The sequence below is a fragment of the Filicampus tigris genome, chromosome 4 (assembly GCF_054856515.1).
Source record: "Filicampus tigris isolate MCC_2025a chromosome 4, RoL_Ftig_1.0, whole genome shotgun sequence".
NCBI classification, from domain to species: Eukaryota; Metazoa; Chordata; class Actinopteri; order Syngnathiformes; family Syngnathidae; genus Filicampus; species Filicampus tigris.
The window spans coordinates 24,637,951-24,656,770 of NC_141220.1; the positions used below are offsets into that span (position 1 = coordinate 24,637,951).

Below are 18,820 nucleotides of genomic sequence, written 5' to 3' on the forward strand. Positions count from 1 at the left end.
TGCTCGGAGCACCTGATCTCCGCACAGAGGATGACTGAGCTGCCACTTAGCTGAGGCACACATACCATACAAGGTTTGCCCTTGTGCTTCACAATAACATGCAATAATGTGTCCTGACTCTGGACCGAATCCAGAGCGCTTACATTGTGATGCGCCAATCGTCAGGTGGGAGTGGAGGGGATAAATTTGCGCGCAGAGAGGTGAGTGTGTCAATGCATTAATCATTTGAGAGCTGGTTTGATTCCTATCCCTGCCATTTTTTGATTGACTTCACCTTGAAGGTAAGTTGGAATAATAACACACGGATATGAAAATAAATGTGATTTTATTAGACTTTGGCAGCCCTTCGGGTGTCTCGTTTGTCTTTTCAGCATCAGCACTTTATTTGCGTTAGATCCAGTTGGGATTTAATGAGGGGAGCTTTAAATGCCTCTCGACAGCTGGTATTCATACGTCGGGTTTCTTTATGATCTCGCTATGCTTCTTTAAGTGAGGAAATGTAACCCAAGACTTGACCTGCCGGTGCAATGGCGGATGGCAACGGCGTGCTTGAACCCCGCTTGTGACCTGCAAAGCTCGCTCGTGCAAATGTTCATTCCCACTTCAGCTAACCTGTCATTTTAACTGGTTGTGATGATGTTTTGTCAGAGTCATTTTATGCATCTTTGTCAAAATTCAGCTAAAATGAAAAATGATTGATACGAGACGTGATTAAAGCGGAGCATACGTAAGGCAGATGCTATGTAAGTCTAAATTTGAGTTAGGCTAGTTGTACATTGCTTTTAGAAATTCGGCCTTCTGTGAAAATGTTGAAGGCCATGGCAGCTGTTTGGACCCAGAAGAGCATGTTGTCAAATTTAGCAACTCATTAGCTTCCTCTGTAACAATAGGAAGGATTATCTAGTCCTGGAAGGACACTAACATGCTTCTGAAAGTAATAATAATTACAAAAGCAAACGAAAGTAGTAGTAACGTAAGCTTTCTTTTCGCTCCAAAGAAACAATAAACTGCAGTTATGTCTGAAGGGTAAGTACTATTATTTTCTGCATCATTCCTTACAGCATATTTTGCTTTTAAGATAACTTGTTTTGTTTGATTGCCTGTCACATTTTCCATGAAAGGCCGGTGAGTATGACTAACATAAAATTCTGATCAGACATTTTCTTGTGAATGTTGAGAGACGTCGCTGAGCCAAAAAACCCAAGAAAATCAAAAATACAAGCAGCAGTGAACGGGCCTCTGCATACACATTTTGTGGAAAATCCTTGAAATCATTATTTTAGGAATGATTATTTTGCTCATATTTAAAATGGCATTTTTTGTCATACATCTGGTAAGTAAGGGCATTGTCCTATGTGGGGCCCCCCCAGCACTGATGAAAATTTGTGGCTGAGAAATTAGGTTGAGAAAAATATTAGCATAGCTTAGCATTAGCATATGAGAACAGCATCGGTTTTTTTTCTTTTCTTTAATTGCGTTTAAATCCATGCTTATATCTCTCAGCATTCACCCAATCACATATTCCGATGAAATGTGTAAAGTGTAGTCATTTACCTCGCAGATAAAACCAAAATATTCAGCCACACGACGACTGCACTTGAAGGTGAGTCCGGCGGATATTATGACAATATGAGGATATCATTTTGTGACTGGAGGGTAGTCACCAGGATTACTTTACTTTAAAGTCCATCTTGCTGAGAAGGGCTGCCTCTCTGCTTTTGGCTGAGAGTGAAGACAAAAGAACGGAGAGGGAACGATTCCTCAGTGAATGTTTCCCTCAGCCGAAGACCTCAGGCCTGTCAGTCCAGGAACTCCAGGTAGCAAGACCGCAACGTCCACATCGTGACTCAACACACTTGCTAACGCTTTCCTTTGCAGGAACTGTGCAAAGAACTACACAGAAAGATTGATGTCACAGATGAAGCTCGTTATGATATCGCGGTGAAGGTGGACAAAAATGAAAATGAGGTAAAAGTATGTTTAAAATGTGCCCGCGACCGGTTGCTAACTACCAGTTAAGCATCGGGAATTGATTGGTCAGCAATTCATTCAAACATTTATTCATGTACAGTACTTTGTATGATTTGTGTGTGAAATTTCAAGTCCATCTGACTCGTAAAGTAATGGTTTGGAGTTTTGACCTGTCGCAAAAGCCTAATATTATATGAAATATTATGGTCCAAAGCAATTTGTTCTTTTGATTTTGAGCTGGACCTGAATGAGATCTTTCAAGTCAATCAGATTTATTGGGCAGAATCTAATCACATTTTGGAGGCCTCCCCATTCATTTTAAATAGGACATTTCTTTTGCATTTTAACTAACTGCTTCCTTATCGTCACGCAAAACCTTATGTAAGAGTAACCGCGGATGCAGCTGTAGTTATTTTGCGACCATGATTGATTTTGAATTTGGGTGGTTATTACAACAGAGTGCACTGCCGTAAATTGGGAATAACCTGCTAAATTGTCCAAAAGAAGAGATTTAACCAAGTTAGAATGAGACAGCGGGTAATTATATAAACATAACTATAACAAATATATTATATTAATAAATAGCATGAGAGGATATATTTGGTAATCCAGGTGCGTAATCAAAACGGACCATGCCACACAAACGGGCTGTTTCCCCACACAGCTAATTTAAAAGCAGCAGGTGGGTCCTCGCGTACAAATTCACACTATTGTGTGACCTACTTTGTTAGACGCAATCATCTCCGGCTAAGCTTAGAAAGGCACGTTGCAAATGTGTTAGCGTTTTACAGAATGCATTTTACGGCCTTCATCACATCGCATCTGACTCTTTAGTACCGTACACACAAGTGCTATCAGGACGACTGAATCTGCACCTAGGAAAAATTGTTGCGTGGGTGCACATAAAAAGAGACACTACAGGGAAAGTCAAGCAGGAATCCCCGATATGTTCTAACTTCAAGGTAGGGCAATAGATTAAAAAAAAACAAAAAAACTGTAATATACGGAGTCAATAAAAAAATGTCATTCCTCTGAAAGTAATTTACGCTCCAAAAAGATTTATAATTGCTAACGGATGTCACAAGACTGCTTCAAACCACTATTTTTTTTTTTTATCTCACTGAAGCTCCTCAACTCACTTTAAAATAACTCCTTGGAACCAAGATGACACAACATCTCAGCGAAGCACTACTTTGTCATAATGAATCTCCTCAACTCACTTCAATATTGTTCCTGGGCACCAAGATGCCACAAGACGGCGCCAAAGCAGTCAAAAAAATATTGCTCTTGGCGCTATCTTGTGGTGAGCACGGAAATAATAAATAGGTCAATACAGAGGATAGCTTAGAGAAAATCTGCTACTATGTGAATTTGCAAATATTTTCTGTATACAGTCAACCCCTGTATACTCACGAATCGGAACACACGGATTTGCATATTGGTAGATTTTTTCCCAATTTTTTTATTTACATTTTTTTTTTCATTTGTCCTTCAGGGATTTTTTACCCCCTTTTAACCCCTGTTCTTTGAAGAATGAATGAATATTTGCATTAACTTTTATCAGTCTTTTTTGAAGAATTTTCTGGATTTGCCAAAAAAAACAAAACAAGAACAACGAAATATATGGATTTTTGCTATTCACGGCCCCACCTATGATCCCAGTCAATAGCGGGCGTCGACTGGGACTGCAAAAAAAAAGCCCATAAATAATTATCACTATAAACCGCAAATTTCCGCAATATAGCTTGGTTTTCCATAAGACCGATATGTTGAAAAAAAAAAAAAAAAAAACGAGAGGCGCGAACGATAAACCGCAGCACAGCAAGGGCAACACAAGAAAGTCATAACTTGTGTTGCTGGCCGCAGATTGCGTCACTGAGACAGAAGATTGTCTCGCTGAAGGGGGTTCGGCGTCCCAGCTTAAAGAGGGTGAAAAAAAGCACCGAAGACATGCTGGGCGCATACTCCGACCCCTCCAAACTCATGAAGGCTGATTTCAAGGCCAACCTTAAGACAGTGAAGAAAGAGGACGAAAAAGTAAGGTTCAAAGTTGTTGGCTATAGAGAGACTACATGAAAGCATCTAAACTATGTTTACGGTTTGCAGCGCGAAGAAGTGACTGACTGGCGTAAGAATGTGGAGGCCATGTCCGGCATGGAGGGCAGGAAGAAGCTGTTTAACGCTGGACAATAACCAAATTCTTATCATAACTGGTGAGCAGGTATGAACGAATTATTAGTACAGGAAATATTTTTAGAAGGTTACCGTACTGGATAAAACAACCAAAAAAAACCAACGTTAGGTCACTGTAATATTGTGCACTGGTTAAACATTGAATTCAGTGTTTGTTTGTTGTTTTTTTTTAAAGTACCACATGTGTGAGAATCACGAAACATTTGACGATCAAAATGTATCCCACGCACCGTATTAGAGGAATACTGTTACATCATTACCACATTTTTCAGGAAAAAAAAAAAAAAGATTCATAATTTTTCATCAATGATCCAAAATAATAACGATATTAGGCTGCAAATAACAAGAGAGGCAGAAGAATACATTGTCAACACTGCAGCATTCTCATATATTCTTTATCCTCCGCGAAAAACTACTATTAATACTACAGTTTACTGAACCACTTCAAGCAGTTGTGAAACTCTTCTTTATTTGTGCATTTATTGATTGTATTATACTGCCCCCGATGGCCATGTCGCGCACACCAGAAGAAGCTGCAACAATGGCAGTCCCATTCCTTCATTTCAATGGGGAAAAGAAGATTTAGGATACGGGTGTTTTGAGTTATGAGTGTGGTCATAGAATGAATTCCACTCGGATCTCAAGGCACCACTCTATTTTTTCATGCTAAATCAACAAAAATGCACTCATTTTAAGGTTAATGAGTTTGCAACTTGAAGTGAATCATGATTAATCATTTGCTACAGACAATGCAATTTACTTTTGTTATAATTTTTCTTTCTTTCTTTTCTTAATTTTTTTTACAGGTTTTGGGCAGTACATTATTTTTAATGGCGAGTGTGCTCTTTACCAATTGGGACAACTCTTATTAAAAATATTACAACCACTTTCCTGCTTAGTTCCTTTTGTCTTTATTGCCTAGTACTGTTTAATGCCAACTTTGAAATGAATTAAAGCATCATTCCGTATTACAAAATGAATAGCGCTATATGACGCAAGCAGTAAAAGAGACTTAACTATCCGAATAATGGGAGACTGCATCCTGATTTGCATGCTGCCCTGGCACGGGAGTTCTATTTTAGTTGGCCACTCACAGGGCACACAAGGAGTCTTTGAATGTGACCCGAGGCTCCTCCTGTCACTTCGAGACGGACGCTGCACACCTCAGCAGCTTCATTTGAACGCACAAGAAAGGTATGACGACTTTTTTTTTTTTTCGGTGTAAGAGCAGTGATAAAAATTGGCGCATGCTTGAATGTTTTGAATTTGAAGACCAGATGCAAGGCCACTTGTTAAATGGCACAGTTCTTAATTCTACCGCTATTCAAATTTAGCGATAGACTTCTAGAATTTTATTAACCCAACAGCATAGTTGCCTAAGTCATATTTGAACAAATTCAACAAAAAAGAAGAGTCAAGTTGCAATTCAACCTTTGCAGATTACCATGACGAAGTAGACTAAGAAGCTACACAGACAAAGAAACTTTTTTTAATTTTTTTTTTTTTTTTTAACAAGCACATTGGTATTGTTTGTTAATATTGTGAGACTAAGTTCAAATGACTTGGGCCAAAGTTAAATAACACTGAACTGTACTTATGCAATGAATCTCCTGCGTACCACACTTTATGAATCACTGACCTGGTCAGTTATGCTATTAAGATAACAATTTGTTCAAATGAAGCCACCAGGCATCATTCTGTCATTAGTTTTGAACCTGGAAACAAGATGTCAAATGTGTTTTTCAGTGCTACAATTGCGATTTTTGCAGACAAAGGGCTTCCAACATGTCAGAGGCGTAAGATATAACACATTTTGTTGTTTGCAAGTCTGTGTTTCAAATAACTGTTCACATTCTAACTTGTTTTTTGTTTGCTCTTCAATGTCTACCAAAGACCGGTAAGTCACTCTTCTTCAACGATATGTTAACGGTTTGGCATTTATGCAACTGTTGATTTTTTTTTTTTTTTTTTTTTTTTGCAGAGGAAGGCCAAGATTTCTGCATCTCGCAGATTGACCCTGAAGGTATTTTCTTTTTTTTCATGCAATGCAATTGATGAATGATGAGCCGCACGAGGACAACCGGTTCTTTCCTTTGCCATCCCCCAAACCCCCCCAAAATCAGACCAAGCTGCTAAAGGCAGCAAGTGTGATGTTGGAGAAGGACAAGGAGGCAAGGCGCCAGGAGAGAGAAACTAGTTTGAGCGAGAGGGTGCCACCGCTGCAGCTGTCTGGGCTGTCAATGCAGGACCTTCAGGTACGCACGCACATGCGGTATCTTGCCTGTCCGTCATGTTCTGCGCTGTTCTGAATGTTCCACACGCCGCTGCCAAACACACACAATGTTCACAACACGAGAAGCCTGCTGCTGCTGTCATCTACGTATGTTGCACAATATTGAATTGCATATTTGATACTTCAACATTGTCCTTGACATTTTTTTTTTTAAACTTCTTCCTACTCCTTTTCGGACTAGCAGTATCCCCTGTTATTAAAGTGTATTATTGAATTCTTATTTAAGGGTCATTTCAATTTGATTTTAAAACATTATTGGAATCACCTTAAAATATAATGAATGGTTTATGAAATGGTAAGGAATTCATTTTTTAACAGCACTTCTATCTGATTAAAAAAAACACACAGTAGTGGAAGGGGCCACAATATAAAAATGTTATTTTAAATATGGACAAAATGCATGCATGCGTGCAAAATATGTGCTCTTAACATGTATAAAAGATGTAGTAGCCTGAACCAAAAACAAAGGGTTTGAAGCAAACTGATTTTTTTTTTCCAGTGCAAAGAATTAAGAAATGTCTACCATCTAGTGGTGATTGCCGATATTACAACTCAAAACTACAGTCAAACCCTGCATATCCGCAGAACGGCAACCGTGGATTTGCATTTATATTTTTTTCTTTTCTTCCCTTTTTTCCAAATATTTTCACATTTTGGATTTTTCCCGTTTTTTTTTCCAGGATTTCCCCCCCCACGCTTCCAATTTGTAAAAAAACTCCCAAATATATATATATATATATATATATATATATATATATATATTTTTTTTTTTAATAAATATTTTTTTAATTAACCAAGAGGCCACCCAATAGCATGTAGGTATTTTTTTTATGTTATTTTTTTTATGTGCCGAACATGAAAGCATGAACGGCACTTTTGTTTGGGGCCATTTTACAATACCGCTGTACCTCTGATGGACTTTTTTAATGATACACTTGGAATGATTTTGAAAGTCACGTCGATGTCCACTGGTACCACTATGAATTTCTCCTTTTTGTTCTCACCTCTCTCATAGGCTCTGTGCAAAGAACTGCACCATAAAATAGACGTGGTCGATGAAGAGCGCTACGACATCAACTCCAAGGTTAACAAGAATAGCTTAGAGGTTTGCAAATCCATTTCTATTCGCTATCATTTTAAGGGTGACCATAATTCAAGAATTTGTTTGACCATGTGGACTTCATAATTTTTCAATGTTTTTCTTCAGCTTGACGATCTCTCTGCCAAGATCATTGAGCTGAAGGGTAAAATGAAGCGACCCGCTCTTAAAAGGGTCAAGATTTCGGCCGACGCCATGTTGGGAGCGCTGCTGGGCGCCAAGGTCAAGGAGTCTGTGGACTTTAAGGCCAACCTTAAGACCGTCAAGAAGGAAGAAGAGAAGGTAAAATCCATTTTTTTACACTCCAAGGCTGCGATGAGTAAAATGAGGGCACCATTCATTGATTTGATGATTTTTCCCTCTCATGAACAGAAAGAGGAAGTGACTGACTGGCGTAAGAATGTGGAGGCCATGTCCGGTATGGAGGGCAGAATGAAGCTGTTTAATGCCGGCCAGTAGATTCAAAATAAGTGAGCTGGACAACCAGTAAGCCCACAAAGGTCACCATAGCTGAACAGTAACATGGCTGAAATGGTGTTGCATATTCCTTACTGTAGATAGCGTCAAAGTGTGCAGTAGTGTGTCAGTAGGCCTGGAAACAAAGTGATGATAATGATGATAAAAAAAATGTTTGATTATGTCATTAAAACTGACTTTTGTTGTGCAAAACATAGCATGTAGTGATTATTTGACAGAAATCAGGCAATAAAACGTAGATTTTTACGCATAAGGATGATTAATGAAAACAATATATCCTTACCTTTTTGGAGATTTAGTAGAATTTGATGCAAAAAGTCACTTTAATCAATGTTAAACACGAAGCTATGTGGTGTATTTGGTGAAAATAATTTGTTTTCTGCTTTAAAACGATGGCAAAATTATGACGTTTCGAGGCCAAATCGAGCTTGCCTGCCATGTTTCAATAGTTTTACTTTATTTTATTTCGCTATATGTTAAAACAATTTGGCTACTAATTTTTGCACTTATATGACTGTTAAAAATGTTACTGCTTAAAATGTGTGCTTAAAATTGTCAATGTTACATTTGCATACATAACAAACCTTCACAGGCACTAAAAGTCGATGCTTCTCATGCTGATAAAGTTAAAGGTGTATTGTTTGCGCTCAGTAATATATCTGACATACTTTCGGCGCATACTCTACTATTCTTGTTTAATGTCGTACACAGCCTCTCTTTATGTAAGGACTGCACATTTAACTAAAAAAAAAAAAAAAACCACAGCGACACAGACTGAGCCAGGATCAGTTTACTAAGCGTTAACCACTGTCTGGCACCTGTCCGTCCTTGTTGTTCTTCAAGATGGGCTTCGTCTTAGTTTTACTGTCTGTTAATGCCGGGTAGTACAGCACTGTAGTTCTTCACTGTCGCCGCGTGATGGCGGCATAGGCTTTTATTTAAACACCCCACTTGTTTCTTGCTCCTATTTTGTTTTTCAAAGCACAGCTGCGATTCTCAAAGTGCGTGTACGGTACAAGTTTTAAACAAGCTGTGCATAGTAACAAGCGTCATTCTAATTTGTTTCATTGTATTTCATGATTTAAACTTAATTCTGTGATTCTTTCATACTCGAAAGGAGACTCTCTACTACTAGTGGTATCTACGTCTACTATGGTAACAATGGTATTTCATTTGTCTGTGGGATTAATAATGACCAACCTGATATGAATTGTATCCAATTGGTGAGTTGTCTGCCCTCCAAAAAAAAAAAAGGCCAGTCATTCGTTGGAAGACTTGTAATAAACAGCGATTCCAAGAGAGCCTTGACACCGCCTGGTTTTAATCATTCTAGCAATACCTACAAAACTCCACTAGGTGACAGTATCGCTCTGCAAATGCCTTCCCGTTTCCTTCGTACAGGTGTCTTCAAAAGGTGAGTAGTTTTTATTTGTTCTAGTTTTGTCAAACAGTGTTTAACTGATACTCGCATGGCAGTTAATAATGTTGCATGCGACATTCCCCGTACAGTTTAATACCTGTTTTATGATGACAGTTTAAGCCTGGGATGAGTTACATCATTTGACATTATTTCCCATGCAAACATTTGTTTTGACAACAGAGCAACTTGGGAATGATTCTGTCATTTCAAACCCACCATGTGGCGCTCTCCGCCCAACCAGCCCATAAGGAGGCCATAAGAAAGACTCACAGGTGGTCATTTTCACACCTCATACACGACGCCGGGTAAGAATGGTGTGGACAGTGTGTCTATTTTGGAGAGCCACCCACAAGGGCGCTGGAATCTATATATCCAGCTTCTTTGTGCCCTTCTCATCTTGGAAAAAGCAGCCGGCCAGTACATTTGTTGCATACTGTGTAAGGTAAGAAAAAAATGCCAAATAAAGTGTAATTTTATTAGATTTTTTAGTTTATGTCTCACACCTACACAGGTCTTGAGGTCATTTGATCTACCAAATGTTCTTGAGCCGTTTATTTTCCTTTTTCTCCTGACAGGGAGACACAAGAAGAGCTTAACTATGTCTGATGGGTGAGTACCATTCCACTTTATCGTAATATTATTCACGTTTGAGTAACTGTAATTTAAAAAGTAACAAACATTTGTCTGTACCCCCCCCCCCCCATGAATCAATGTCACCTTCTGCTTATGTGTTCAGGCCTTCGGTAAGTTAAATTTCCTGTCAAAGTAATTCATTTGCATCATTAAACACTCAAAATCTGAATTTATGTACCAACCTTAAGCTAATCGTTGCTATCGCTAACTTCAAAAGTGACAATGAGTCTTTATCATTTCATTATTTTCATTGCAGAAACCAAAAATATCTGCATCTCGCAGACTGTTTTTGAAGGTATGGCTACTAATTTACTCAAGTTATGGTAATTGCTGGCCGGGGTGTCATTTATGTACAAAACGCTGTGCAATCAGACCAAAATGATAAAGAAGGCCATGGTGATGCTGGAGAATGACAAGCAAGTAAGACAAGACGAACGGGAAAGAATTCTGACTGAGAGAGTTCCAGAACTCCAGATGTCAAGCCTGTCTACTCAGGAACTGCAAGTATGTTGTCAACATTAAAAACGAGCATCTAACCGTACCGTGTGTACAACATACATACTGTATTACTTTTAACGGTTATGTCTACAGAATCTTTGCAAAGAGCTTCACCAGAAGATTGATGTTGTCGATGAGGATCGTTACGACATTGCTTTAAAGGTGGCCAAAAATGATATTGAGGTATGTCTTCTAGTTTTCTTATCAATGGTATCTACCTGTGGTATCGGTGGTATAATCAATCAATCTCTCGATCTGTTGACTGTATACTATAGAGTGGATTATTCTATTTACATTTTTTTCCCCCCAACATTTTTTGTAATATAGTATTTTTGACTTTTTTTGGGGAGGGGTGGGAGGTTGGTTATTTTTTTTTTTTTTTTTTTTTTTTACAGAAAACCCTCATTGGAGGTATATCCTCCTTTTTTCAAGAATTTTTAAGGTTTAACGTTTTCTCCAATGCATTTATAATGGACGTCAATAACCGTGTATGTGGATTTTCACTAATCATATCAAACAATAAATATATACATTATATGATAGCCATTTCATCTATCAATGGTATGATAGTATCCATCGATGGTATAACTGTACAGTGTTATCTAGAACAGTGTTTTTCAAACTTTTTTGAGTCAAGGCACATTTATTTCATTGAAAAAATCCCGCGGCACACCAGCAGCTGAAATTGTGAAAAAAAAAAAAGCTTATTTTAACAATATAAGTGTTATATTATTTATATAAGCATTTTTTAACATTGAAGGATGACGTTATAACGTATTTAATAAAAATGAAATAAACACAAAGAAAAAAGCATTTCATAATGTTTCATATTGATACTTAGTGTGAAACATGGGCCTGTTTGGATAAACATGCGTCACTAATTTGCTTGTCTCTAAACAAAGACAATTCGCTCCCGGCTGCTGCTGCCACCTGCTGGTATGGAAGAGTACTACAATGTCGTAAAGACATGATTATGCTGCCGGGCGCTAGACTGCACAGGCACACAAATTACATAATTTCCCACACACAGTTTGAAAAACACTGATCTAGAGTATTCAATCAATCAATTGCATACTGGTATATCGTATCTACTGTATGAGTGGTACATCACTTATATGTGGTATTGGTGCTATCTATCTATCTATGGTATTAATGGTATCTATATGTATGTGTACCGGATTTTTTTTTCTGACAAATGATTATGAATAGTAAGCAAGTGTCTTTTCTTTTGGGCGGTATGGATGGGAAAAAAAAAAGATGCGGGACCTGTCTCAGAAGATCTACGAGTTGAAGGGCAAGATGAAGAGGCCGAACCTGAAGAGAGTGAGGGTGTCTGCAGACGCTATGTTGGGAGCGCTGCTGGGCTCCAAAGTCAAAGAGTCTGTGGACTTCAAGGCCAACCTTAAGACTGTGAAGAAAGAGGAGGAGAAAGTGAGTTTGTCTGAGAATGTCTCTGCCATTTGGATTTTAAACACATACTGATTTTTAACATTGAAACCAAAATATAAGAAATCTCAACACATGATGGGGAAAAAAAAAATAATCAACGTGTCTTGTAGGTGTGCTCGAGATGACCAACACAGCACATCACACATAACGACGTATAAAATTGTAGTCAAGTAAAAATCAAAACTAGTCCTCCAATAAGTATTTGAATAAGTGCAGAGTGAATAAACTATGTACTAGGTAACTACTGAGGAACATGATTTACTATTTCTTTAAAAAAAAAAAAAAAGAATGAAATCAGGATAATCTTCAGGATAATCTGAAAACTGGACATTTGCTGAAAAGAAAAATACTCAAATTCGATCCGATTAAAATTCTGAAATAAATTTGCCAAAATTGAAACATTTTTCGCTCAAAGTTAATATTAAATATCAAAATCAGAAAATTGCACACCATTCTGAATATTTGATTAAAAAAAACAACAACTCTTCTTTAATTTACAGAAAGAGGAAGTGACGGACTGGCGCAAGAACGTGGACGCCATGTCGGGTATGGAGGGCAGAATGAAGCTGTTCAACGCTGGCCAGTAGACGGCTTGACGTCTTTGCGAAGACAACTGCCACTTGATCATGCGGTGAAGCCGAAGGCTTGAGTGACTGTCGCTCGCTTTTCAAAGAACCATTTTGGTAATATGGCTAATCTGTGGAGGAGTCAAAATATCATCAGTGTGACCATTTTCCATAGGAAGAATAACAACAATGTAAGAGTGACATTTGATTCGTAATTTTCCTTTCCTTTAAACAGTAACAGCTGAGTACAAATCACATTAAGTACTGTACATGTGCTTTATGCAAAACCTAAATCCGGATGATGTACTGTATTCACACAAAAATAATAATTTGTGTCTATGTTTGTGTGTTTTTTTATTATTTAGATCCATTTTGAATTACTACTTATGAATAGTTGCCAATTGTATTAGTGTTGGCAATGTAAATATTAGAGGACACTCCAGCCACTGGGAATTATTGTTGGATAACTCAATTTTGGTCATTATTAAGTTAAGTACAGAAAGAAATAGAGAAATGTATATTTTTCAGGTGAAAACGGGTTTCAATGCAAGGTTTAGTTCCAATTTTGACCTACGTATGTGGACAGTCCATTATTGAACTTTATGTATTCCAATTCATTTCATTCAATTTCCCTCAAATTAAAATAAATAATAATAATCCAGTGGAACCTGAGGTTAAAGAGGTTAAATCAAGTGATGCGTTAGCTGTATAGAGAAGACTCCATAACTGCCCGGTAGTATAGGTAGCCATCTTCAAAGGGGAATGATTAAGGAAGGCATTTTCTCACAGGTATGTATAAAATATTTGGTTGGGTTGTGTTTGAGTAATTTTGCAAAACATGTGCACAAGCCTGCTAGTAAATGACAGCGCAGCATCCATGTAATCGTCAAAAGAGTGCATCTGTGCCATTAATCCGAGCAACGGGAAAGTTAGTCCACTAATGATCATGTTAAATGTCTGAATTTCCACCACTTTTAATTTTCAATCAGCTTACCCGTTGAAATGTAAATTACTGCCTCTTTCCGTCTCGCTTCAAACTTTTTTGACCTGACATTTCACACATTCAAACTGCGGCATTAGAGAACAAGGCTAAAAGGTTTGGTTGTGAGAACATTTTGACAAAATAGTGAATAGAAAGTACAGATATGTGTTTGCAAATGTAGGACGTAAAATACGAAAAAAAAAAAAAAACTCAAGTAAAGCGCAGGTTAGCTTCAAAGGGGAAAACACCTGCGAACAAATTAACCACTATTGTGTTTAATTAGATAATGTCAACGTTTCAAACTACTGTGACACTTACCAACCGACATCTGCAATATAAAGTTTGAAAAACAAGAAGTTACTGAGACAAATGAACCTTAATTAATGTTTGCCAGCCATTTTGAAAACAAATATTACGGTTGTTGGCACTGCCCCGCCCTTTCCTAATCGTCTTTCCCTGTGGCGAATTAACATGGGCGTAATTCTTCTCCAAATATGGGCATGACGCGGCGATGCTCAGTGCTCCGTTATTTCCGATTGGACCAGCGAGCTGTCAATCATCATCCATCATGCAGACGCTTTCATGGACGGGCTAAATATTGTCAACATCGTCGCATCAACATTCCCACCGCTTTTAAAAGCCACAGACGGTAAGCCGACTTGCTCACAATACTGTTTTATGCGTTTTGTTTGTGTAAAAATTCCCGACTGACTGCTTTGTGATGCTGCCTGCACGCGTGGGGTCCATTTCACACCGGGGTGCTAGCAACCATGCTTGTAGTAAATGAAGCCTGAGGTAACAAAACATCAAAGATCACGGAGATAACAAAATAACTTCGTCGATGCATGTACTAACGTGATTGCAGGGGGAAGCGTGATTTAATTTCCTCATATAGAAATGCTAATAATAGTACAGTGAAACTGTGGGCGTGGGGGTTCACTTGCAGCTTGCAGGGATCAACTTTACCCTTTTAAGATTGCCTCAAAATTGAGTTTGAGTTGAATGTCGAGAAATTTTCAAAAGCGTCCCATCAGATCGAAGAGGAATTTATGGGAATGAATGGCAATTATCAGGAATATTTAGAAATTAGCAACCTTGCCGGTTGGTCTATATCATGGAGGCCCTGTTTATCAATGAAGGAATATGAAAATGAATGAGTTTGCATGCAGGCAGCTTGGTGCATGAGTTGTTAATCCATCTGCCTCATAGTTGTGAGGTTGAGGGTTTGAATCTCAGTTTTGCATGTTCTCAGGTCACGTCCTCCGGCTTTCACCCACATTCCAAAAACGTGTGTTACAGTAGGTTCACTGAAGACTGAATTGTGTGAATATAGTACTTGTTAGTATGTTTTAAAGTATCGGGTACTCTTGGAGGCTGCCAATGCCAGTCACTGATACTTATGACCGACAAAAAAAAAAAAAAAAGTGCTATTAAGTTCTCTTTGGCAGTAGATGGTGCTATTCTTTAGCAATTTGACACATCTGTGACTCAACATCTGCATCAGAAAGAAAGATCTTTGTTCAGAATTTTCTGTCATTGTGTTGACTGAATTTTTATACAGTATATCAAAAGTATTTGAGGTATTCAGGTACACTCTGAGTACTCAGAGTGAATACCGGTACTTGTCTAATTCTGAAAAAAAAGTTGATATCCAGCATCCCTAATACAAACAAATAAGCATTTACGCTTACATTCACACCTATGGACAATTTAAAGCAGGGTTGTAAAACATATGGTCCGCGGGCCAAAAATGGCCTAATAGCGGGTTCAATCCGGCCTGCAAAATGAATTTTTTGAAGAAAAAAAAAGACATTATGGTGGTGGAGATTGGGGAGAATTTGGTGAAATATTATACTTGTACAGAAAATGGAGTTCAAATAAGTTTTAAACCTTCATAAGTTCATTACATTTCAAAATGCAACACTATATGGAGTTTTGTGCCTTTACAATAATATGCACACATGAATGTATAGATTTCCCTCATGGACTTGTAGTGCTTTGCATTTAAACAAAGGGAAATAAACCTATTGCTACTTATATTAATCATGCCGTGATTTTTACTCGTCCAGCCCTGAACGACAATGAGTTTGACACCCATTATTAAGAATCTTCAATGAATCTAACATGCATGAGTCCCTGGAAATTCATTCCAAGTCCATCATAACTAACTTCCTCATTTGAACTTCATGTGTATGTTCAGGGTTGTGGTCCTGCAGATGTCCATGTACAAACTCTTTCTACTGAGACATGGGGAGGGGGCGTGGAACCGGGAGAACCGTTTCTGCAGCTGGGTGGACCAGAAGCTGAGTAAAGACGGCGTGAAGGAGGCCCAGGATTGTGGCCGGCTCCTGAAGGAGCTGGGCTACAAATTCGACGTGGTGTTCACCTCCATCCTTAGCCGCTCCATCCAGACGGCCTGGCTGGTCCTGGAGTCCATGGGCCAGGAGTGGGTCCCGGTGGTGAAGTCGTGGCGGTTCAACGAGCGCCACTACGGAGCCCTGATCGGCCTGAACCGGGCAGAAATGGCCGCCCGGCACGGGGAGGAGAAGGTGAAGCTGTGGAGGAGGAGCTACGACGTCACGCCGCCTCCCATAGACGAATCGCACCCGTACTTCGGTGAAATCTACACCGATCGCCGATACAGCACGTGCGACGTGGAAAAGGAGAAGCTGCCTCGGGCCGAGAGCCTAAAGGAGGTGTTAGACCGGCTGCTGCCGTATTGGGAAAGCACTGTGGTGCCCGAGATACGCCGAGGCAGGACGGTGCTCATTGCGGCTCACGGAAACAGCTGCAGGGCCCTGCTCAAACACCTGGAAGGTATGCTGCCCTGCTAATACACTCGGGGCCTGATTTACTCATGTGCTGATCACACACAAAGAAGAGTTTCACAATGTAAACTGGAGTAATTGGTCATTTTTCTTAAAGTAGAATATATATACCTGTGAATGTCGTCATGTTGTCTGTCTACATGTGTTGCTCAAACGTTTATGTTGAAATTTGTGTTACATAAAGGTTTATACCAATGCTATTAGTGAGCCCGCGCTGCCCCACTGTTGTATGGTGTTCCACAGGGTTCAATTTTGTGAACCCTACTGTTTTCACTGTATTTGCTTCCCCAGGATTCCATTTTAAGAAAATACGGTGTTTCCTTCCACTGCTATCACATCACAGTTACTCAGGGCTCAGGTAACGACCAATCATTGCTCACCTTCAGAAAACAGGCGAGTCATGATTGGCCGTTGCCTGAGCAACTGTGATGTCATTTTCAGTTGACGGAAACGACAAAATGGACGCCCCCGGAGATGGCTAAAAACGTGTCAGCGCGAAACCTTCTTTTAAATACAACAGCCTTCGCCGCTTTTATACCCGTTATCAACAGCGCGCGCAATCCGTTGGACGGAGCAAATATGTGATTTTCATTCGTTCATTGAGCAGCAGCTCCCACATGATTGCGCTTGTCAAGTTTCGCGCTGCGCCAGAAACGGACGTTTGACCCCGCTCAAAAAAGGCCGCTTAGTTCAGGTTACATCGAGCACCCACGTTGACCTTTTGATAATACTGTACTTGTCGACCACTCCCTCGCTTTACATTTACTGCGGCGTCCTCAGTTTACAAAGTACAAGTCAGACATTGACGTTTGAGCTCAATCAATTCTGTGACCAACTAACTCAAATTACTCGAGTATTGAATCGCACTGATATGAATTGAAATGTCATTACTTTTCTCTTTTGTTCTACTTTTTTTGTTTGGGTGAAACTATACCCCCCCCCCCCATGATAAACAGTTTTCACTGTATTGCACTATAAATGCACAGAATATTAGCCCCGAAACCTCCTAAAGTCTAATTTGGCTAGCTAAACTGTAATATTCCCTTTCATGTGCTTCCGACAGGGATTTCGGACGAGGATATCGCCAGCGTGACTTTGCCGACGGGGATTCCAGTGTTGCTGGAGCTGGACGCGCAGCTGAAGCCTGTGAAAGCTCGCCAGCTACTTGGAGACCAGCAGAAAATCCAGGCGGCCATTAAAAAGGTGGAGGATCAGGGAAAAGCCAAAGTGGCAACTTGAACTGGGCCTATGACGTTGTCCAAGTAACGGGTAACCGAATAACTCCTTCTTAATATGAGAATTAAGAAAATAACTGGTATTGACTGGAGACACATTGAAAGAGAGGAATAAGTCTTAATGCGAACGTGCGTGTGTGTGTGTGTGTGTCTGACCTGCCACTGTGGAGAAGACGCTGTCAGTTCCGATTCTCCAAACTGACGTCACTGTTAGTAACTACATTTATTCTTTCTAGCTAAAAATGTGATGCCGAATTTTTTTGGGGAAGTCATCACCCTGTTGTGTTACTACATGGGGTACATTTGTTACATTTTCTCGTGACTTGGCTTCAGTGTGATTTACCTTGTGTCGATCATGTACCAAAACCTTGTTGACTCAAGGGAAAAAAAAAAAAAAAAAAAAAAAAAACACACAACAGGTGTCACAAAAATACGGTTTGACTAATGTCCACATAGACTGCGACTCCGTTGCAGTGGACAGTCCGGTATTTTCTCCCGACACTGAAGCTACAATCCTGTTGATTAACAAAAAAAAATAATTATACATTTAAAAAAATTCAAGGCGTTCACACATTTCAGGGATAAAAGTCAGTGGGGGCATTGTTACTGTTCTCTTTGTTTTTGATGCACTTCTTAGATTTATGTTGCGTTACAATATGCTAAAAGGCACTTCCGAGTCAACAAATGCTACTGTTTGTCTTCCAATGGCACTATCTCGTTTTTGAATGTAAAGGGATCTGCTGCTATTACCCGACTGCTTACTATTGCTTTTTAACTGCCGCTCTTGTTTGGTATGCACTGGGAAATTGATAGATACTGTAAGTCCTGGGAATGTAGTTGGAAATTTTTCATCAAAATGAGTTTCCACTGCAAAAAAAAACAAATAAGATGTAGCATGTTAAATTCCCATGAAAAAGGCTCAAAAAGTAGGAATCACTATTGTTTTGTTTGTCGCTCATCTGAGGTGTATTTTTTTTTCCCCCCATGAAGCAAATAAAAATGTTTAAAAAAAATGCTTGTTTCAAGTCATAATTTGGCTTCATTTAGGAAAGCTATCATTCACCGAGATAAGATTCAAACCACTTTTTTTTTTTTTTACTCCCATGCCATCATAATACACAATATTGGAGAAAATGTAATTTATTTCACAATTTAAACTGATTTAAATGTTGAATG

General features: G+C 39.1%; 4 protein-coding genes across 5 annotated transcripts in view; 3 read left to right on the forward strand and 1 right to left on the reverse strand.

Annotated features, from left to right (window-relative positions):
* The window catches only part of LOC147149055 (uncharacterized), a 32,675-nt gene extending 18,651 nt beyond the window's left edge, over positions 1-14,024 (reverse strand). The window contains 3 exon segments of the mRNA XM_086029425.1: positions 11,899-11,992; positions 12,552-12,730; positions 13,900-14,024. Of these exon segments, the coding sequence (XP_085885551.1) occupies positions 11,899-11,992; positions 12,552-12,661 (204 nt within the window). The 5' untranslated portion in view covers positions 12,662-12,730; positions 13,900-14,024.
* Positions 1,016-5,051, forward strand: LOC147149058 (troponin I, slow skeletal muscle-like). The gene is made up of 8 exons (XM_086027204.1): positions 1,016-1,026; positions 1,122-1,125; positions 1,547-1,603; positions 1,686-1,817; positions 1,879-1,968; positions 3,838-4,008; positions 4,078-4,192; positions 4,971-5,051. The coding sequence occupies exons 1-7, from the start codon at positions 1,016-1,018 to the stop codon at positions 4,162-4,164; spliced, it is 552 nt and encodes a 183-aa protein (XP_085883330.1). The 3' UTR covers positions 4,165-4,192; positions 4,971-5,051.
* Positions 4,135-8,518, forward strand: LOC147149059 (troponin I, slow skeletal muscle-like). The gene is made up of 7 exons (XM_086029433.1): positions 4,135-4,184; positions 5,247-6,061; positions 6,146-6,187; positions 6,288-6,419; positions 7,473-7,562; positions 7,665-7,838; positions 7,929-8,518. The coding sequence occupies exons 4-7, from the start codon at positions 6,315-6,317 to the stop codon at positions 8,013-8,015; spliced, it is 456 nt and encodes a 151-aa protein (XP_085885559.1). The 5' UTR covers positions 4,135-4,184; positions 5,247-6,061; positions 6,146-6,187; positions 6,288-6,314; the 3' UTR covers positions 8,016-8,518.
* Positions 14,025-14,075: 51 nt separating the features above from the next.
* On the forward strand, positions 14,076-18,644 carry bpgm (2,3-bisphosphoglycerate mutase). Of its 2 annotated transcripts, none has more exons than XM_086029431.1 (3): positions 14,076-14,230; positions 15,782-16,398; positions 17,473-18,643. In XM_086029431.1, exons 1-3 carry the CDS (start codon positions 14,076-14,078, stop codon positions 17,646-17,648), a joined length of 948 nt encoding a protein of 315 aa, XP_085885557.1. In that variant the 3' UTR covers positions 17,649-18,643. The 2 variants fall into 2 exon arrangements, with proteins under 2 accessions (XP_085885557.1, XP_085885558.1); XM_086029432.1 differs by having other exon boundaries at positions 14,228-14,376; positions 17,473-18,644.
* The last annotated feature ends 176 nt before the right edge of the window (positions 18,645-18,820 follow it).